Source organism: Euleptes europaea, chromosome 10, assembly GCF_029931775.1.
Source record: "Euleptes europaea isolate rEulEur1 chromosome 10, rEulEur1.hap1, whole genome shotgun sequence".
NCBI classification, from domain to species: Eukaryota; Metazoa; Chordata; class Lepidosauria; order Squamata; family Sphaerodactylidae; genus Euleptes; species Euleptes europaea.
Window position 1 is genome coordinate 60,662,643 of NC_079321.1, and position 23,109 is coordinate 60,685,751.

Genomic DNA, 23,109 nt, shown 5'->3' on the forward strand with positions numbered 1-23,109 from the left:
TAAATCAATGAAATCAGTGTTGGATTGTAGGTGTATATTTTTGGTTTAATTTTTATTTGTGCAATGCCTCATCCTTCCGAGTTGCTGATGGCAAATAATAATAAATTGTGTGCTTGTTTATATAAAATGCTCCTGTCAGATCTCCAAAGTGGCATATATTAAATGCGTCATCCTTTCTTTAATCATTTCTCATTGTTAGGCCTTTTGCAGTAAAAGTGTGTTCTCCCCCCTCCGTTGTAAGCAGTTTTCCTTTCATGTTTGGCACTATACTCTTATTTAAAGCGATTGGCCTCATTTCACTGATTTGTGACATGCAGTTATGTTCTCTCTAAGAAGATAACATGTTTGTGCTCAATATATTTTGGAACTGAAAAAGAAAATATGACACAGAATTATCAAGCCCTCAGACAACATTCAGGTTCTGACTGCATCCTCTCCTTGAGCTTCGCACAGTAAAACTCAGGTTGCCTTGCTTGGTTTCTCTTTAGTGCTTGGCAACCCATTCTAGAAATGAATTGCAGAAAAGTAGCATTTTGATGAATACTGTGAATGTGTGTAAAATTGCCATTTTCTGTCTGTCTGTCTGTCTGTCTGTCTGTCTGTCTGTCTGTCTGTCTGTCTGTCTGTCTATCTATCTATCTATCTATCTATCTATCTATCTATCTATCTATCTATCTATCTATCTATCTATCTATCTATCTATCTGTCATACTATATATACACACAGTATCTTAATAGAGATAAGCCCCTGTCTGCATATATTTTGCCAGCAAAAGACACAACTATAGCTGTTTTCACAGCTTTCTCCATCTGTAAACTCTTAATGTGTAGAAGGGAGCAAGACTGTGGTAGCAGACTTCTCCTCCAGTGTTCACACATTCAGCTGACAAACAAGACCATAAATTCAGTCTGCAAATATCTTATGAAACAAACAAATGAAAAGTATTGCAAGCCTAAAGAGAGGCTGGTAAAGAGAAAGCCTGGTCTTACGGCCGGGTTGCCAGGTCCCTCTTCAACAGTGGTGGGAGGTTTTTGGGGCAGAGCCTGAGGAGGGCGGGGTTTAGGGAGGGGAAGGACTTCAATGCCATAGAGTTCAATTGCCAAAGCAGCCATTTTCTCCAGGTGAACTGATCTCGATTGTCTGGAGATCAGTTGTAATAGCAGGAGATCTCCAGCTAGTAACTGGAGGATGGCAACCCTATCTTATGGACTTACCGGGCACTGCCATTGAGAGTGCATGAGCTTACTGTAGAAGTACATCCACCAGCATCTACTGTGCTGATCAAAGATGTTAATGGACTCATCTTGGAAGAGGCAGCCCTTGTTGAGTATGTTTTCTTGTTATTAAGCAAGTTGTATGTTTCTATCATTTAATACATGAGGCAGGATTTGCATCTGTTCAAACATTCAAGTCTGTTAAATGAAGGCTCCACATAAAGCACAATGGAAGACCAAATCAAAGACACAAAGGAGTATATGGGAGTGGACAGAATCATTTTCCAGTAAAAAAAGAAAAGTCTTCATCTTAAATGTATATGATGGAACAGACTCCTAGCCACAGTTCCAAAGTCCACAGTGTTGGCTCCCTATCTGTCCCAGCAACCTGGTATGCCATGAGGGCATATGGGACCAAACCTGCCAGGAGAAGCAGGGCACTGCTTTGCCAAGATGGACCAACGAGTCCAGGGTTCTCGACCCCATTTTGGTGACCTGTGCAAACTTTGGGTGCTGTTTGGCAGAGATGGGTTGTTTGCATTCTTCTGACCTCGAGGTGGATAAGCTGGAAACAATAGGGAGTAAATGAGTCTCCCTTGCATCCTTAATGAAGCGCTCCAAGCAGACACCTGGAACTGACAGCCAACACTTTAATCCCATCAGCAATCCAATAACTATTCAGCTACCTCTGACTAGTCTTTTTGAATATCTAATTCACCCTCCAGCCCCATCTAGCACAATTAAGCAAAGACATCTCCTGTCCACTCCTCCCTTCCTGGGAAAACCTCCCAATCATCTGCATACATCTGAAAATCTATACTGAAGTATTTGCCAGTATTTAATCAGGCAAACTAAGGTATTCTTCCATGTTGTCATTACCTCATGCCCTTTCATACTTTAATATCTTAGCCATTGGAGAAGTAATTAAACCTTTTGTCCCTGGGAAAGTCCATTGTTTTTGCCAGTTACCTCATGCAGCCTCAGGGCTCATTTATGCTATAAGTAGTGGCCTTTTTGCCATTAAAACGTGTGTGTGTATGTGTTTTTCTTGGATCGGAGATACCCGCCCCTTACTTGCATGTAAGGTCCATCATGTCTAGATCCAGTTTCCAATTGTTTAACCTTATCTGCTTGATAGTGGCCTCACACCAGTTGAGTTAATGAAATGTAGAGATAAATATTATAATCAAAATGAGTCACCATTCTGAATCTTTGAGATATCACCAGTAATTTTATATGGATGTTCAATGCAGGTGATAGCATTACTCCTATTAATCCCATACAAGTAGCCCCTGGGGGATTGAATGTGCCTCTCATAATGTCATCCATGCTGTGTCCCATCAAATAAGAGTGGGATCATCATAATGTAACCCCAACTACCTTTGCTAACTGGTGTAAGAGAATGGAATATTCCAAAAGTATTGATGGCTTCTAAGCCATCCAAACGAGCTAATAGGGAAGCTTTCCCTCTATTGGCTTACATTGTTCACTAGAGCTATCAAGGCTGTCTCAGTACTATAACCTGTCTGGAAGCCTTGTTTTAAAGGTTGAAGGTTATGAAGAATGGCTTTTGGGGCCAATTCTCTTTTTGAAAGTTAGCCTTGGCTTGGGTACTAGGCTGAAGTTGTTATGTGGATACAGTATGAAGGAGGCTTTTCGCAGGTATCCAAAACGAGGTATCCAAAATCACATGCAATGCTGGGAACTGAATCTGTGGCTTAGATCCACCACAGCATTTTGCTTACTTCTGAGCAAAGTGGTTAGAACTTCTGACCACAGAAACATTCCAGTAGATCCAAGCATGTGAACCCTCACATGTAAAACATGTGTTCTGCCACTGAAATATACCCCCCCCCCCCAATATAATTACTTCCCAGATTTTCAAAAAGGCTATGGTCACTTTAACGCATCATTGGGCTTGTTGAAATTGACAGCCCATTCCTGAGCTGGCGGCATACTGGGACAGCAGGGAAGAGGCACGGCGGTGCCTCTTCCTAAGCCGATTCCCGCATGCCGTTAAACATGGCTTTTTGTGTGTGTGTTTAACTGGGACTAAAAAGCAGGCGCAGCACCGCCATTGCCGGTGCCGGTGTACCGGGCTGAACCGGGATAGGGAGCCACCTAACCGGCTGCTCCTCCTGGCCTGCCCCCGGAACAACCCCCTATGCCGGCACGGCCATTGTACGCTGTGGCCTGCACCACAGAGAGGCCGCGCCGGCGGAGGGGTGAGGCATGGCTCCATGGCGCTTGGGTGCCGGCGGAGCCACCCTCCCCATCACCATAAGTGCGTGTAATCTCGTGATTACACACACTTAAGCTGGCGGCGGGGTCAGGCCGCCTCCTAAGAAGTTTCAACCTGAAACCTCAGGAATGGGCAGTGAGAGAGTAAATTTAATACATTTGTTGGTGGCTGATTTTTTTTTTAAAAAAACAACAACTACTAGGAGAAGCATGTTCTGGCAAATGACCACCAGGGACTAAAAAGCTAATACATATCTGAATCAGTAGAAAAACATTTTTGCTGCTGACCTCAACCAGAGATCCTTAAGGTTCTGCCATGCAGCATCAATAGCTTGGCAGATTTTACTCTAGGTCAATTATGACTGACAAGATTTTGCTGTGCCTCTTCTAGCTAACCAGCTTTATCTGTGTTTCTGTACCATGACTTGTGATTGCTGCATCCCACTTGAACAGTTCATGTTATTTGAAATCAAAAGTTAACAACCCCTCTATACAAGAATATTCAAAGAAGAGGATAATATTCTGCCCAGACACTATTTCTTTTGCTCCAGTTCGCAGCACGGTCCTCAGCGTTATGCAAATCACATTTAATTCTCTGAGGGTTCTGAAATAAGCATGCCTAGAATTATATCGGCATGGTTTAGTGATATGATATACCAGCCTTGATGCACACCTGCAAAATATCTGCACATTTTAATTAAGTCTGTCTCTTTTATGCTAGATAAAGTAAATGGCAAGGTTTGATCTCTTGCTGTATTCCTCCTGGGGTCTTAAAAAAATCCATAGAGAACAAAATTACATGCTGCTTTTTTTTTCCAGATTTCTGAAATCCAGCTACATGAGCTAATCCTCTAAACTGGAAAAGGAGATCAGGCCCATTCCAAAAAATACTTTGTAAACTCCAAAGTTGTGAAGCAGGATTTCAAGCTGAAGTATCAAGGAACATGCTATTTCCACTTCCTATTTGCATAAGCCCTTACTTGCTAGTACCTTTTCGTTACATAGTTCAGTGTCATCTAATGGCATATGCAAATGTATTGCTATCAGCAGAAGCTTTTTCTCCTATTAGCATTTGTTGAGGTTGTAGGTGAAAGATTTAAGCACCATAAAGAGTCTCTTTGTAGCTCTGAGTGAAGGATAAAGGGAGAAATGATAGGTTATAGAAATACGAATGAAGTAAATTAAGGGCCAAACTAGACAAGATGGGTGCCTCTGGGTTTGCCCTGGCAATGTGCCACCATTTAAAAAGTTCCCGCTAGGAACGGCAGTGTGGGAGAAGAGGAGATCCTGACTTCCCCTTATGCCATTTTTCCAACCAGAAATGGTTCCTGGGACAGTTATTTGCCCATATGTCCCCTGGAACCATTTCAGATCAGAAAAAAACAGCACAAGGGGAAAGTCAGGACATCTGTCTGATCTAGTTTGGCCCTAGACTGGTACTAATGCTAACTGCTGCAAAAACACGTTCTGCGACTTAGCTTGCTAGCTACATAACTAGGGTTGCCAGGTCCCTCTTTGCCCCTGGCAGGAGGTTTCTGGGGCAGAGCCTGAGGAGAGTGGGGTGAACTGATCTCTATTGGCTGGAGATCAGTTGTAATAGCAGGAGATCTCCAGCGGGTTGGCAAACCTACACATAACCCAGAATGTAGGGCACAGGCATGAAGAACCCATGCCAGCAGAGGGGAACAAATAAAGCTTTTAAAAATAAAGCTTTTAATTCAGATGCTTTTAAGGTATTCATCCATTGACATGAATACTGCCCATGCCGACACCAGTGGCTGTGTGGAACATAAACCATACTTTACCTGCATCCACATGTTTGCTGTTATCATGCATCACTGAATGTGACTATTACGATTCAAAACAGGGTTGCAAATGGTCACTCTGTATGCTAATAAGTACATGAGAATCAAGTGCTATAGAGAAACAGTACAAAAATTCAGAATGTGCAGACCTTCTCATAACTCAATCCGGAAGATTGAGCTCAAAAGTATTTGGATTTACTTGGTCTGCCTAGTTATTATAGCGCTGTTTTCCGGAAAATAGCAAGTTGTAATTTATTCATGGGGCTGCTTTCACAAGACCACTTCACAGGGTAAAAACTGAAGGAAAATTATACCTCAGGGTGACTTTTCAATCTCAAAATATAGTAGAAATCAGCTCAGAGCCATGTGGTTACAAAGACCTGAATTATAGTTGCAGAAACTGAATATGGCAAAAAAAAAAAAAATCTCATACTACTCAACAGATGGAGTTGGTGGAAAACAATTTACACTGGTGGAAGCCAAAATGTAAATGTTAACAGTATTTTCAAAAGGTGTATATGTATGACATTTTCATTTCACAAAGAATGTGAATTTTTACCTCTTCCAAATGACTTTGGCGTGGAATTGTAAAATATGCTATTAGTAAACAACACTTTGCAGTCTGTTTTGCAGTGTGAGGATATTGATTCAAGATGGCATTGCATTGTTCCGCATCTTCTCGGAACAGAATATTTTGTATAAGTGACCTATGCAATAACTCCAAGGGCAAGCACAATTAGTAATTATGTGCTAAAGCTAATTACTGCATGGTGCCTTACTTTAATGGAAAGCTGTTGTTTTATTAGTTCAGTATTGTTTAACAGTATTTGTTTCTCCCGGCTAAAAAAGCAGAGAAAATTTATACTTTAATTATTGTTCTGATGGTTTTAAAGTCTCTGTATTAAAAATTGTGAACATTAATTTGACTAATGCTTAAATACTCCATGTTTTACCCCGTAAATTATATAGGGGAAAAAATCTAGGCTGAAAAGAGAGCCAAGATGCCTGGCCTAAAACCAGTGAATGGGGCACTTATTTTGAATAGGGTCCCTTGTTTGAGAATCTAAACAAAGGGAGAGCTGACTCTTGAAAGATTATACCCTGGAAATGTTGTTGCGCTTTAAAGTTCTAATGGACTCAAATTAGGGTTGCCAGGTTCCTCTTTGCCACCGGCGGGAGGTTTTTGGGGTGGAGCCTGAGGAGGGCGGAGTTTGGGGAGGGGAGGGACTTCAATGCCATAGAGACCAATTGCCAAAGCGGCCATTTCCTCCAGGTGAACTGCTATCTAGTGGCTGGAGATCAGTTGTAATAGCAGGAGGTCTCCAGCTAGTATGTAACTCAAATCTTTCTCCTCTACTACAGACCAACATGGCTACCTACCTGAAATTGTCTAAGAAGAGGCACTATGCCTTTTGATGAGAAGGCATGCAATACCAGTTTTGTCTTAATAGGACTGTCTCAAGGAAGATGGGTTTGGGCTGTGGTCTGAATAGTGAGAAGCATTCTAAATCATGTCACAGAAGGCTGTTGTTTTTGTAAAATTGAATATAGGACCTGATAAGACTCAGAGCACATTTTTGATTATCAAATTGACATCCTAATTTAAGAGCGATGCTTAAGAGCAGTGGACTCTAATCTGGAGAACTGGTTTTGATTCCCCACTGCTCCACATGAGCAGCGAACTCTAATCTGGTGAACCGGGTTGGTTTCCCCACTCCTATGCATGAAGCCTGCTGGGTGACCTTGGGCTAGTCACAGCTCTCTTAGAGCTCTCTCAGCCCCACCTACCTCACAAGGTGTCTGTTGTGGGGAGAGGAAGGGAAGGTGATTGTAAACTGGTTTGAAACTCTGTAAATGTAGAGAAAAGCAGTGTATAAAAACCAACTCCTCTTCTTCTTCTAATAGAGGATGCCCCCCCATAGTGGTTACTTGCCTTCCTCCTAGTGTTCTTTGTATATATGTTTTAATTGAATTATTTTATAATTTTAGTGTATTTTTAATTGTTTGAATGTTTTAATGCATAAATGTTATAAATAAATAAATAAATAAATAACTGACAGACAGGGCAGGGTTTGGTGCTATGTAGCAGACAAAAAAAAAAAGAAGCAGGAGAAACCTCTCATAGAAGACAGAAAAAATGCTGAGCAACAGAGGTTGAAAGGCATATATCTAACAACTTGTAACTACTACATAATTATACAAAATAGTAGTAACAAAAGTACAAAGACATTGTGAAACACACAGTTCTTAAAAGCAGTGAAAGTTGGGTTTAAAAGTCTTTGAAATGGATTAACACCTTTGCTTCCCTTGACTGTTACTTAAGACAAAGGAGCATTGTATAACCTTTCTTAGATTTTTAAAAATACATCTATGGTTTGGTATAAACTACATCAGGCTTCTATATTACTGAGGACAACAAATCATTTAGGAAAATTGTTTGTAATTCTTTAGGGTTCACAACCTACCAGGGTAAACCTAGAAATATACCCACACTTTTGGGAACAAAATTTAAAAACTCTATTTAATGACTCTTCTGCTACAATGTCAGATGGTAATCTTGAATTAAAGAATGTGGCTCTCTGGAATCCAGTTTCCTTGGAAAAGCTAAGCTTCTCATTGATCATCTAAAGACTGGCAAGGGGACTGGGCTTGATCTGATTCCACCTGAACTTTTAAGAGCTGATCCAGATTGGTGGTCTTCTGTAATTGCTATCGTACTCACTGCAGTAGACAGGTCAGACATCATTCCCAATCCAATGGAGACAGGCAGTTGCTGTACCCATTTATGGCAGAGGGGCAAGAAATAATTGTTAGCCAATAAGTAGGTATTGTAGGTACAGAGGTACAATACCTCTATTGTAGGTATGTTTTAGCTTCACCCCTGTACCTTAGGATAAATGGGTTCAGTAGTCTCAGATCTTGGGCCCAGAGAAGATAGACTATCGAAAAGGGAATTTGACCATACACCATTCACTAGAACGGTGAAAAATATCCATCACCTAATCAAGGAAAATGTTGTGCCACATTTATTGATCTGCAGGCAGCCTTTGATTAAATTTCTAGATAACATTTATGGAAGGAGTACTTTTCCAGGTCTGGATTGGTGACCAGAACCGCATTCCAAATAAGAGCACTCCATAGATCTATACAAGAGCATTACAGTCTTTACTGTTTTATTTCCCATCTGTTTTCTAATAATCCCTTTCATGGACTTTATCTTAAAAAAAAAAAAAACTAGCCTGAAATTTTCATTGAGCTACTGACCAGCCTGATACTGCTGAGGGCAGTGACTCAGACCCCTCAAATGAGAAGACAGTATCAGCTCGGTATACAGCAGTATCAGCATCATTGTCTCCTTCATGGTGTCCTGAACATTGTTTCCCTTTGACTGAGCTTTAGGAAGGCAAGAGGGATATAGAGTCTCCCGGGCAGTTTCCCTGTGACCTTTGTATGTAAAACCTCCCCCTGTCAAAATAACTGTCCAAAGAGTCTGAGAACTTCCTAGTGACAGTCACTTGTCTGAACCTAGGGGGAGGGGTTTGCTCACTGTCGTGCTGGGGAGAAAATCTGTGTTGGTGTGAAACATTTCCCAGCTCAAGCTTACAACTGAACAAATGTGAATCAATTGATAGATGTTTCGTTCATCTTGGGGCTTTGTTTTCTATGCATTGCTGCGTACTTCAGCCAGCTTCTCTATAGGTCATCTCTGCAAAGAAATAAACTAACATACATTTAAAAGTGCTATGTACAGAAATATAATAATATGTTGCAACCTAATTAAATGTGTTCAGCTTGGTACAACACAGTCCAGATTCTACCTGTCAATTTTCATAATGCATTTAAATAATGTTTGACATCTAGTCAACTGTAGTCATAAATTACCTTTTAGCTTTGCCGAGATAGGATTATTTTTCTGCACACTCTTTGATATAAAATCTGTAAGCTAATATCTGGAAAAATTAATTTTTATAGTAAATGTAACAAATCACTTTGCTCTCTCCCCACATGTATTAAGCTGCTCCTCAAATGGATTGCAACCATTTTGAAGCTCGTTGTTTCCCCCCATCAACTTCTATGCTTGAGAAAGTTCTCATTGGGATTCTGTACTACTTTTTGCTGCATAGCGATAAATCCTCATCCTCCATATTTGGCAGTTTAGGGAAGAGTTTTCACAACATATATTCAGTTAACTGCCCTCATATATTTCATTGTCAAGGCTTGTTTTATTGTGACAGGTCCACAGACACATGCTCATGGAAGTTATGTCTAAAATAATGGGGTTTAGAAAAATATTAAGTAATCTGTACAATGCAATCATCCAATGACATACATTCAGGTTCTATCCAGCATACTTTATAATATTCCTGGGAACGATTTCTGGGAGATTTATGCTCCTTAAGAAACGTGTCTTGCTTTTGATTAGTCACAATTCAGTGGAATATATAATAAATTGTTAATCAAGACTTTAAATTTGGGTGCCTTCCATGCTTACAGAAATGAATGGCCATAAGTATCACTTTCTTTCCTTACACCATAAAAATAGATATGAAGGCATGCAGTGTTACCATGTATGTTTAGATCTGCTCCAGTAATATAGCCAGAGGAATGTGGAGGAGGGTGTTCATTTTTTTAACAGGAAGGATACATTTTAACATCGCCTTCCCACAGCAGCTATAGAGAACATCCTTTTACAACTCTATGGTAATCCAGGGGCTCCTGCCTTCCCCTTGTGCTGTGGTTCAGAGTGGAATTGGGCACCACAGAGTTTTAAAAGGAAATTCTCCACTGTGGTTGTGTGGCTGCAGGGAAAGTGAGTCAACATTAAAAGAGTCAACCCAAATCCAACTCATTAAAGTCTTGTGTAGTTCGGCTGTTAGGTGGCACTGCTAATTTGTTTTCTCTTGGTTTTCATCTTCTTTGAATGTTGATTCCCATTTCCCTTGCGATGTTTTACCTCTTCCGCGTTTGTTCCTTTATGAGTTCTCATCTGGATACTTGAATTTCCCTATTTTTTCACACATGTATAAAATGGCATATTAAGTGCTGTAGTTCTGTGCAAAGAGCTGTGCTTTTTAGTTTTAGTTTGTTCTGGTTGGTGTGTTTATAGTTATAGTTTTGTAGGGTGATGTGAGCAGGAATAACGGTGGAGGAACACAACAAAGACAGGGCACTTTCTGAGCCCAATGCCCCTTTTTCTTCACAGGTCATTTCAAAGATCTGTGAGGATCTTTGTGTAAACTTAATGACAAATACCTAATTTCAGCCTCATTATTTTTACACCCTGAGGGCCCAGGGCTAGCATCCGCATCTTGTACATAGCTGCTGAGAATATGTCTCTGTGGCTTGGGGAAAGTGTACAGGTACAGCCTTCATTTGAGGCTGACTAACTGTTATTTTTATGCGAGGGTAGGAAATCTCTACCAAGAGTCAATGGTTAAACTAGGATCTGGTTCAAATCCCAAGTCCTCCATGAAGCCACTCACGGTCTCTTCAAGCAAACCTAGTTCACATGGTGGTGAGGGGCTGGGCCAGAGGTGTTGTTATGACATCATAGGAAGAAGCCAGTGACATCACGGGGAGGGGCCTCCATTGCCACTATCCATGGAGGCAGGGCCATGGGGGATTTAGGAAGGGGCTCCCCAGAAATGTAGGGGCCTGGGCACCCCTAACAATGCCTCTGGGTGGGGCAAACCTAGGAAAAGGTGGGAGTTGGTCAGTGGTTATAGTGGTATCTCAGCAATCTTCTACTGTGTCATGTTTTTGAAATTAACTTTTGGGATAGTCACTTTAAGATCTGCAATATACATACTATGTGCATAGGACAAACTAATGGTCACAAATTTGACACTAAGAAGGGCAACACAGAAAAGCCTGGCACTGGTTGCCTGGGGGAGGCTCAGCGCCTCCTGGCCAAATCTGGGGGGGACTCAAGCCCCTCAGCCCTAGGCTTGCCAGGGCTCGCAGCTCCACCGGCGGGAGCTTTGCAGGGCCGTGGCAGACATGCGCATACCCCACGCGATGCGAACGCTCTAGCGATCCCGGCTGAAACTCTATGGTTTCCATAGAGTTTCAGCCGAGGTTGCCAGAGCGTCCGTGTCGCTTCCGGGTAAACCTGGAAGTGACGCGTGCGGAGCGTGTGCGCATGCGGCACTCTTTGCCCATGGGTGTGCCCGCTGTGCCCACCGGCCCTCAGCTGGCCAGCGGGCAACCCGGTTGATTGGTGGGATTTTACCTGCCACCACCGGGCACCTGGCAACCTTACTCATCCCCTCAAAGTTTACCCTATGCTTGCCCCCACAGCATTTATGCCATGGGGTTCTGCAGGGTTCCATTTTGTGCTGCATGCTGTTTAACATTTACATGAAACTGCTAGGTAGGGTTTCCAGGTCCCTCTTTGCCACTCGTGGGAGGTTTTTGGGGCAGAGCCTGAGGAAAGCAGGGTTTGGGGAGAGGAGGGACTTCAATGCTATAGAGTCCAATTGCCAAAGTGGCCATTTTCTCCAGGTGAACTGATCTCTATTGGCTGGAGATCAGTTGCAATAGCAGGAGATCTCCAGCCACCACCTGGAGGTTGGCAGCCCTTCTGCTGAAAGAGCTCATAGGGGGTTTGGAGTAAGTTGCCAGTGCCACCCATATACAAAAGACACCGTGTTCTACTTCTCCTTAACAGCTGAATCAGGTGGGTTTGTGAAAGTCTTGAAGAGGTGCCTGGAGATGGTAATGGGGCAGATGAGGGCCAATAAACTGAAGCTCAATCCAGACAAGGTTTTTTTTTTTTGGGGGGGGGTGATATCAGAGCCAGCTGAAGTCATGACCAAGGCAGCTCTTGTGAAGAAGATTGCTCATCCTTGCGGCTGAGGAGTCTTCTTCAGAAGCCTGGTAGGCAGCTGTGGAAGCTGGCTTTTTTTAGTTGGAGGGTATATCCTTCCGGACGGGACTGGGTGAGCCGCGTTTTTTAAAATGACGCTTCCAGACTAGTTTGGTCAGACCAAGTTGGCTCCAGTTACACGACCCCTATCTTAAAAGGGCCCCAATTAAAGGGCCCTAACAAAACTAATTTTGAACCCTACTTTCTTGTGTGTTTTAAAAAAAGCTTTCAGTGTTTTTGCTAACGTGGAGTTTTTTCAGGTTTGTAGAAAAATCTCCCTTCTGCCCCTGCCTCCGCAATGTAGATGTTTTGATCCATACTCTTTGGCCCAGTTCAGAATTAGATGTAATGATCATAAAATAGTCCTCCGAGAACCTCTGACATTCTGTGTACTAATCAGACAGCCAAGGTTTGTGAAAATTTCATGAATTGTTTGCTAATGATAGATTATAAATAATCATGTCTGCTGGCTGATATGTAGCATGCAGTTAATACCAATTAATGTTGAGTACAACTAGCCATTATTCTCTTTCTTATCCTCTTCACAGCCCAATATACTAAAACATTATATCCATTAATGTATGTGTAAAGTGCCTTCAATTCACAGCCGACTTATGGCAACCCCTTTTGGGGTTTTCATGGCAAGAGTCTAACAGAGGTGGTTTGCCAGTGCCTTCCTCTGCACAGCAACCCTGGTATTCCTTGATGGTCTCCCATCCAAATACTAACCAGGGCTGACCCTGCTGAGCTTCTGAGATCTGCGAGACCAGGCTAGCCTGGGCCATCCAGGTCAGGGCATATCCATTAATAGAAAGCTACAAAAAATAATAAAACTACAGCGCATAATCTAGTGTCAAAATATGACATTACTGCTTCCATCTTTTAGATTATGCTTACTGTCTTCTCTCCCCTCTGAAGACTTCGTTGTTGTTGGGTCCGTTTAATTTTCACATATTTTGGGGTATGTTCTGATAGTAGGAAATAAACAATGATGTTTGCACTTTAAGGAAAATCTATCATTTGCTTTTAATATGGTCACCTGTGCCTGTCTTTGTTCTTTTCCCCTTCATAATGTTCATAACTTCAAGATTCTTTTACTTGATTTCAGTCCTATTTTCCCCAGGATTTCAGTTGTCGACCATCTCTTTTTCTCTTCAAAACAAATTCCACAGATGTCTTTCCTTGTTCTGCTAATTTGTTCATGTGGTTTAGCATCTCTATACTGATGATTCCCAACATAAATTCTACTCTGTCTTTATTTCAAATTGCCTATAGCCCTTCTGACTAGCTTGTGGGATACAAATAAAGCTCAACATAAATACTGAATGAATGTTATTTCACCAAGCCCATTCTCCTCTTTTTAAAAGAAAGATTAGTAATTTGTTTATTCACTCATCAAAGCAGGTCTAGAACCATGGCATTGCTTTGGATCCCGACTGATTGATTGATTGATTGATTCAGTTGTGCTTCTCTTTTGGTTTAACTCATCTAAAATGCATCTTTTTCTGCCATCACTATCTTGTCCTACTATTTGGTCCACATCTTGTCCTACTATTCACTGACTGCTGGAATGTACAAACACATTTTCTTTTCCCTTTTTGTCTTTTTTCCCCATTATCCTTGGTTGAGAGTGCTGCTATTTCTTTAATTTTCTAGTCTAATGTTAAGAGGACAGCTGGCTTCGATCATATCCACATCAAATTATTCCTTTGTATATTCAAAGCTTTGCATATTCTCAGTCTTTACTATATTTCTTTTCCCCACCACCCTTATGTTTCTACTCATGTTCATTCTTTTTCATATTCTTTGCTTTCTTATTAAACCCTGGATTTTATCTGTTGAGCCCTTATCTCTTTCTCCTAGCTGTTCGTAATTAGTGTGCACTGCTTTGTTTAAAAAAAAAAGAAGCAGCTTAAAGTTTTATCTTCTGATATGCAGTGTACCTCATACATGTGCCTTTCCTTGTTCCTTTCCCTTTTACACTTTTTATAATTTGGCAACATCTCTTATTACAATGCAGATGCCCAACTATTTCAACCTGACTTTAAAGTTTATCATTTAATCCCCCCCCCACAAAGTTAGTGATATCTAAGTGTGATTGTTGGCCATTTACAATGTGCCAAGGTTTAGCAAACAAAAACCCAAACCACACAACATTAAGTATGCTGTTCCCTTAGTATGTAGCTTTGTAATTAGAAAGGTCATATATTCTGCAGACAGGGAAAATGAGTGACCTGGAAATAGACAAGGGTGGTGAAGTTTAAGGATTTTACACATATAAATAGATAGGTTGGGATTCTAGCAGTATTTTCAGCTGTTGTGGAGTATGAACTGTGCTTCTATGGAATTAGCAGGATGATAAATAGCTTGACAGCTGGCCAGGTGGCATAACAGTGGCATGTAGGGTAGCTGAACGGGAGACCTGGGCATTTGGAGCAAATCTGGGATGCTCATTTTCCAGTGCTGGTGGAAGTAGAGCATGAAGAGGGGGTGGTGTGTGATTGATCTCTTTAGAATTAGCTGCCAGCTGGAGTGGTTGCTGACTGTTCCTCCTATTTCTCCTTGATAGCTGTTTTGTGAAAAGAGCTCCTTCTGGCACATTATTCTAGCTGTTGAGTATTCTAGCTGTTGGGCTCCAGTATGGTCTCTCCTAAAGATGAAGTCTGGAGAGGTTCAGGGAAAACATGGTAGAAACTCCCAAAGCAAGCACATATCTCCTTCATGTAGCCATTCCTACTATTAGTTTGCAGATGACACAAAATTATTTAGGGTAGTTAAAATAAAAATGGATTGTGGAGAGCTCCAGAAAGATCTCTCCAAACTGGGGGAATGGTTATTAAAATGGCAAATGAGATACAAATGAGATATTGGGGCAAAAAATTCCAACTTCACATGTACACTGATGGGATCTGCACTGGCAGCGACAGACCAAGAGAGGGATCTTGGGGCGGTAGTGGATAGCTCAATGAAAATGATAACCCAGTGTGTGGCTGTTGTGAAAAAAGGCAAAGTCCATGCTAGCCCTAATTAGACAAGGAATAGAGAATGAAACTGCTGCTTTCATACTGCCCTTTGTAACTTGGTTGATGTATTTTGGCTAATGCCATAAAAATAAATTCATTCATTCATACTGCCCTTGTGCAAATCTATGATGAGACCATACTTGGAATACTGTGTTCAGTTCTGGTCACCACACCTGAAAAGAGATATTGCAGAGCTTGAGAAGGTACAGAAAAGAGTAACCAAAATTATCAGGGGGCTAGAGCAACTGCCCTATGAGGATCAGTTAAAAAGCTTGGGGTTGTTTAACTTAGAAAAAGAGTAAGGGGAGACATGATAGAGGTCTATAAAATTATGCATGGTGTGGAGAGAGTAGACAGGGAGAAGCTTTTCTATGTCTCTCGTAATACCCGAACTCGGGGTCATCTGCTGAAGCTGAAGGGTGAGAGAATCAAAACAGACTAAAGGAAGTATTTCTCCAGACAATGCATAGTTAAATTGTGGAACCCCAGGATGTGGTGATGGCTGCCATCTTGGAAGGCTTTAAGAAGGGGGGTGGACATGTTCATGGACGATAGGGTTCTCCATGGCTACTAATCAAAATAGATACTAGTCATTATTAGGGTTGTGTATATTGATAAACCCGAAGCGAAAATAAACCCGAAATTAGCAGTTTCGGCAATATTCGGGTTTTGGTTTTACCAAATACCAAAACCTGGGAATAAAGCTGAAGCTGGATAGCCAATCGCCGAAGCAACCAAATAAGTATTCGACTTTTTTCAGCTTTGGCTTTCCCAGGCTTTTTCCTATGAGAATTTTTTAATGAGCTCTGGGGGAAGCATTTTTGGAGGTAGTGTTCCCAAATGTTCAGGGTAGCATCAAGGGACTCTCCTTGCATGAACCCCAAGGATCAGTAAAGACTGGGTCAGGGAGTCCAATTTTATGAGGTCTGGAAGGGCCCCCCACTCCTCCATAGAGAAGCATTGTAAAGTTTACAGTGCTTCTCTATGGAGGAGGGGGGCACCCCCTTTGGGACCCTAGAACATCAGACCCCCTGTCCCAAACTTTACCAAATTTGGGGTTCATGCAAGGCTTTAAAAGGAAGGCTTTAAAAGGGGAGTGGACATGTTCATGGAGGAGACGGGTATTCATGGCTACTAGTTAAAATGGATACTGGTCATGATGCATACCTATTCTCTCCAGGATCAGAGGAGCATGGCTATTATCTTAGGTGTTATGGAACACAGGCAGGATGGTGGTGCTGCAGTCGTCTTGTTTGTGGGCTTCCTAGAGGCACCTGGTTGGCCACTGGGTGAACAGACTGCTGGACTTGATGGGCCTTGGTCTGATCCAGCCCCCACCTTGTGCAAGGGAGCAGGCTGGACATGTTGTGAGTCAGGTGCTAGCTGTAGTCCCTACCTGGTGCAACAAGGATCGGTAGGCGCTTGTGCGAGGTGGGTGCAAGCCACCACCACTGCAGGTTAGCAGCCGCTGCCGCATCTGAGGTGGGTGGGCAACAGTAGGTGTGAGGGAGGGTGCTAGTCTGTCGAAGTGCGCTGGCATCTCCTTCCTCCTATAAGGTGGATAGGAAGAAGTTGGTGTGGGGGGGCAATGCCAGCCAGCAGCCTCTGCTTGTTCTGAGGAAGGCGACCACTGGCATCCTAGGCAATTGCCTAGATACACCTAATGAACCAGCAAACTCTGGTTTTGCATTCTTTGCTAACAGCTGCTTATTTTAAAATAAGCAGCAGCGATAGCACGATTACTGCAGAAAGTGCTTTGGCAAAGCAGGGGTCTTCTGTGGCTGATGTAACACATGTAAAATCTGGATTGGCCAAACAAGTATTCAGCCTGCTTGGGAGCTGCTGGTGTGGACGGCTTCCAATGAATGGAGTCAGTCCAAAATGTAAGGTGCCTTACATGCATTGTGGCAGCCAACTGCAGCGGCTGTCATGCAGAAACCATTTTTTTGGCAACAACCGTATAGCAGTAATAAATGTAGCAACTCTAATTCTGTAATTAAGAACTAGTGTGCATTCTAGGAGAATGTTCCATAAACGGAATATGTATGTAAACTTGAGGTTAGTCTATTATAATAAATAGCCTCATAGCAGACTACTGTTGTGGTACTGCATTAAAGTAATATTTCATTCATATTGTTTGGTGGAAATGTCATATCGATACACATTTATCCATATCTCAGAAGATCATCTCAACTTACTTTCTATTAATATTAATGAATATTAATGTTTTGATTAATATTAATATAGGAGAATAGGGGGGAAACTAAAAAAGAAAGGACTAGGGTCTGGACTTTATTCTTAAACATGAAGGTGACTGCATTAAAAAGGAAGAGAATTTTTAAAAACCCTCAAAGTTTGTGATAAGGGATCTGCTCCTACAAGGTCATATTTTAATAATTTATCTTTTGGTGTCTTTTTTGTCTTTTTCTGAAAAGGTCTCATTCGATTACAAGAGCTTATTAAAGCTCCATCACGGTACAACCTGCGTCTAAAAATCCGCCAGTTACCAGCTGACACAAAGGATGCAAAGCCCTTGCTCAAGGAGATGAAAAGAGGCAAGGAATTCCATGTCATCTTTGACTGCAGTCATGAAATGGCCGCAGGCATTTTAAAACAGGTAATGATCCCTTCTCTTTAAGTATCCTGATTTTCTCTGTTGCTAAAGTCCAGTGCAGACATTATGCTGATTTCCAGCAAACCATGATTTGAAGAAATTGTAGGATTTAGATTTATCTACACCAATCTTAAAAAGTGTGTTTAAAAGTGAAAACTAAAGACAGAGCTAAATCCTTTTACTAGTTTCTCCCCTCCCTCTGAACTGTTTTCGCAACCTCATTGTAATGTGCAATCATAAGTATTCTAGTAAAATGGATTGTTACTTTTAACACTAGGATATTCCTGACATGTTGCCATTCTATAGTAAATCTCCCTGGTTGAACTGTTATTTCATTAATTTATTTCAAACACAGACAGTCAATGTTGTTGTACTTGTACTGCTTTATACTCTCACAGAGTCTTAAGCCTGATTCAGATGTCACATTGCGGATCCTTCAAGCCATGCTTGGGAGAATTGAGAATGTTCTGTAGACTCATGCTTCCCACCCTTTCCTATTATCTGTGGTTTCCCTCTTCCCTTTTCTAGTTTGCTATGAAGCCAGTGTGGTGTAGTGGTTAAGGGGTCAGACTAGGACCTGGGAAACCCAGGTTCAAATCTCCACTCATGACATGGAAGCTGGCTGGGTGACCTTGGGCCAGGCACACACTCTCAGCCCCAACCCTGGCTAGTATTTGGTTGGGAGACTCCAGGGAATACCAGGGGTGTGACATGGAGGTAGGCCATGGCAAACCACCTCCGAACATCTCTTGCCTTGAAAACCCTACAGGGTTGTCATAAGTCAGCTGTGACTTGACACCCCTGTCCCACACAAAATGAATTCTTGGATCAGGCAAACTATAGTTGGTACTGGAGAAGGTTGAACACCATCTGGGCCATTTCCGCACTATTCACTTACAGCATATTATCCTCATGTTCAACCTGTGAGATTTGGCTATATAGTCCAAATTTCTGTCCACATTTCACCACTTTGCCATTGCATAAATTCTTCCCAATAATGTTTTCCCCCCTGTCCACACCTTCTAGGAAAAGGACAATGTACTGCAGGGGAGCGTCACATCATTTGTGATGTTGTAAATGCCCAAGATGCTCCCCCCTCTTCCTCTCCCCCCTTTTTTTGTTTTTGACCATGCGCTTTAGCATTGGTGCAATGGTGCACTGTGATTGGCTGCCATCTCACCAGGTTACTTTATTTGTTTTTTTTCCCTTCGCTACTTTTGTGTGCTTCTTGTGTTCATACACCAGTTTGAGAATCACTTCATTTGCAAAAAGCTGGCACAGCCTCGCTCCTCACGCCACAGGCATACCTGGGGCAAACGGGGACAGGAGGCTGCCTAATGGCAGCTCCTCCCCCCAAAACACCCCGAGAATGCCTCCTGGGATGCTGGAACACCCCCCGGGATGCCAGGGTGGGCCTTTACGCTGGTGGGATGCCAGCGGAAGGCCCCACTGGCATCCTGGGGTGGCGCTGCCACGATGGTGCTTAGGGCCAGGCCCTCCCCGCTGGCGTTGGGGCCACTTATGGTGGCATAAGTAGCCCGCACACCGGCGTGGAGTGCCCTAGTGCCGGTGCAGCACCTTCCTGGCCTCCTAAGGTCTTTTGCCCTTAAAGGTCAGGAATACGCTGTGAGTGTGACTAAAACTGTTGATCTCACTTGATTATCCATACATTTTAAAGTGCTTGAATATAATGTTGTCTGTCTGTTTGTCTGTCGTCTGTCTGTCTGTATATCCATCCCTCCATCCCTCCATCCCTCCATCCCTCCATCCCTCCATCCCTCCATCCCTCTCTCTCTCTCTCTCTCTCTCTCTCTCTCTCGATCTATCTATCTATCTATCTATCTATCTATCTATCTATCTATCTATCTATCTATCTATCTATCTATCTATCTATCTATCTATCACTGCTCATAGAGCCTTGAGCAGAAAATAAAGGAATAAAAATGCCTTACTTAGTGTTATTCTTTTGGTATTTAATTATTGCTCCTATAAATTTTGCCACAGACAGAGTAACAGAATCATTTGTATCTGATAGTAGCCACGTCACCTGCGCCATCATACTGCCAGATGCCTCATTGGATATTTCCATATTTTAAATAAAAGAGTAATTAAACTGGCCCTCAACTCATTAAATATAGGACACTTGATGATCATATGTTCGATAGTTTTAACTTTGTCATGTGAGCATCCACATGTTCTATTTGAGTATAGCACTTTTTAATATCTGCCCTCTAAATATACTGCCCTCTAAATATACTAAAATGTTCTATTTGAGTATAGCACTTTTTTATATCTGCCCTCTCTGTGTCAGAGAGGTTAATGAAGTTTTTTCAAAGCAAGACAATATTAGTTTATTTGCTGCTTACTACTCCAGATAATACCAATGAAAAATCTAAAAGGCATGACCAAAGATGATGAGCTATTTAGAAAGATGGGGAATAACACGTGTTAGGGCGAAAACGCATGGTCACTTTAGCCTCCTTTATTCCCTGTTTCAGCCAGGATTCAGCCAGGATCGAACACACGTTTGCCGAAACGCATGCGTTCGATCCTGGCTGAATCCTGGCTGAAACAGGGAATAAAGGAGGCTAAAGTGACCATGCGTTTTTGCCCTTAGTTAGATGGTACCCCTTGAATTATCTTCCTTACATTTGATATGCTCTATTAATGCTAAGAAATGTAGTTCCAGTGCTCAAAGCTAGTGCTATATATTTCTGATTGAAGTACTCAAAGCTGGTTGCCAGCAAATCTTCCCCCCTTTTTTTGATTGAATAATATTGCTCACTTGAAGTAGCACTGCATTTTTCTCATTAGGGTATCCTTTCTAGTGAACACAAATAATAAATACAATTAATGAAAGCATTTTCAGTTTAGATTTTTTGGGTTGGCAACTGTGTGATCCCATTAATATGTAAAACTGTAAGGTTCTTCCATATTTGCAGTCTTAAACAGTCTACTAATAATCTTTCTATCAGCAGATTTGGTCCATAAATTCCTTTAATAGTCCATAATCTGCTCCTAACTGCAAAGGAATGATTTGCTTGACCCAATTTTAGTGCAATTTCAGCCCTATAGTTTTATCCTGGTAGCATTCTTCTGGGAGCTTTTCATTTTTTTGTGTAGGTGTGATTAAAAGCAGCATTATGTGTAGCATCCAAAATATTAAAAGCAATGGTATGTAACCTTAAAATTGTGTTGCTTTTTTTTTAGGCTTTAGCAATGGGAATGATGACAGAATACTATCATTACATCTTTACCACATTGGTAAGTTGTTTATAAAAACATGCTGTTGGCTTCAAACAAATGCTTTGCTTTCCTAATTATATTACTAGGCAAACTGAAATTGGCCTCTCAGGGACAGAAATGGAAGAGATACTGAATGCTTTCTCCATTTCATTTTGATATGTTGCAGCGGAAGCTCCTGAGGATGGTTTGATTAATGCTCAGAAATATTTTTCTGGGAAACAGGGGTGCCTTATGTGGGGGGGTGGGACCGGTTTTGTAACATTGCAGATTTGGTGGGTGGGGGTGGAAAGAGAACATGGCATATAACTCAGAACGTATACCCCATTTCCCCCCGCACTTTGTGTTTGATTGTGTTTGTTTATTGAGAAAATTGTCCGTAATATCTCATTTGAGAATATCTGAAGCTCAAACGCTTATTTTCGTTTGCCTTTTGCCTTGAGACATAGAAAGTTCTGAACTCAGACATCAGACAAATCTGTATTGTGACTGGCATGAACTTGGCTTCTTTGCTGTGCTCCCATGCTGCCTTCCTCCTCTCGCTGTTCCCCTTTGCATGCAGAGTGTGGTTGAAAGTTTCCTGTTTTGGAAAGCTTTCAGTCAAACTGCAGTTAATTGCGAAGTCCAAAAAGGGGAAATGGGACTTGGTCTCTTCTTCCCCAAAAACAGATGTTCTAAATCATAGTTTAATTCCAAACTCTAACTTGCTTAGGTTACTCTAAAGCATGGCCAAACAAACAAACAAACAACAACAACCCTGTGTTCGTGTCCATCACAAAGAAACAGACATTTGTCTGAGTATGGAGAAGGTCAGATCATAAATATGTTTCGCCAAGCCACAGACAAAAGAAAAGCCCAGTTCTGTTGGTCCTTGAGTTCTTGGATGGAGGGAAAACAGGATTGTACCTTTGAAATCTAACTCTTATTGTATGCTCAGAATGGGATGTGTACATGTAGGTGTGGCCTGCAGTTCATAAACAGCAAAAGGTAGTCTTTGAACAGGTGAATATCACACAGAATATAAACAGTTGCTTTGAGTGGGTATTAGGAATGCCTCCTCTGGTACAATTTCCCGCACCCTGTTTCTTCAGACTATATGCATAGCTACTTTGGCATCTGAGGCTTCCAAGATCATTGGTTCTGGAGAATGGAGGCAACATCACTGTTCCTTGCCGAAGTGGTGCATCTCATTGGTTCCCTTTTGAGTGTTGTAAGAGCCAACTTTTAACAATATTAGGAGGGATTTTGATTGCTGAGCTGGCGTAATTGTATTAATTCTGCAGCTTTGAAGTTGGATTTAGTGTTTAGCTGATAATTGGTTTTATTTGTTTAGTGATACCATGTGATGTGTATTATCATTATTTGTACACTGCTGTGATAAATTGCAGGGGAGTCAGCAGGTTGTCAGATATTAGCAGTAAATACGGTAAATCATGAGTATTACGTTGTTCTTTATGCAATGAGAAGAAACAGAGAATAGTTGCTTGCACAAATACTGTCACTATAAGCTCAGGGCGGAATGAAATGTTGCGAGAAGTGTGGAGATGTCTCGGCATCATGTGTGTCTCTCCATGCTTCCAGATAATGTGTCATTATGCACCAACATTTTGGGGAATTGGAGCTGTTTGAAATATTGGCAAGTATTATAATCCTTCTCTAGCTCAGTTCATAATTGGAGCCAGAGGAGAACAATCTACTTGTGACTCAGCTCTGTCTGATTTCCATATGATTGGGGCATGCTGGGAAAGCTGGTCTGTGGGATGAGAACGTTCTACCATTCCAGGCACCAAGGAGGGGCGCTTCCAGTGAGCTCTCCTGAGTTGTTGCTCTTACCAGTCTAGGTCAGGTGAATTGGATGGGACACCAGAATAAGTCTTTTGAGGTCTGGGATCCTCCAGGGATGTAAAGAAAATCTGTTGTGCCTCCAATAATATCACCAAGAGCACAACCAGGTTTCTGAATGCATAACTGGGCTTAGAAGAACTCCCCCACACCCCGTTTTTTATATATATAAAATAGCTCAGTTTGCCAAGCCCAATTCCACATGAAGCATGGGGAATCAATCCACAGCCAGTAATGTATAGTATAATGCAATGAAGT

At 41.8% G+C, this 23,109-nt stretch overlaps 1 protein-coding gene across 3 annotated transcripts in view; it reads left to right on the top strand.

Moving 5' to 3' along the window:
* GRIK2 (glutamate ionotropic receptor kainate type subunit 2) overlaps window positions 1–23,109 on the top strand; it is a 662,376-nt gene that overhangs the window by 219,765 nt on the left and 419,502 nt on the right. For all 3 annotated transcript variants that reach the window (XM_056856041.1, XM_056856040.1, XM_056856042.1), the window contains exons 4-5: window positions 17,588–17,769; window positions 20,977–21,030. In XM_056856041.1, coding sequence (XP_056712019.1) covers window positions 17,588–17,769; window positions 20,977–21,030 — 236 coding nt within the window. The remainder of the gene's footprint in view (window positions 1–17,587; window positions 17,770–20,976; window positions 21,031–23,109) is intronic.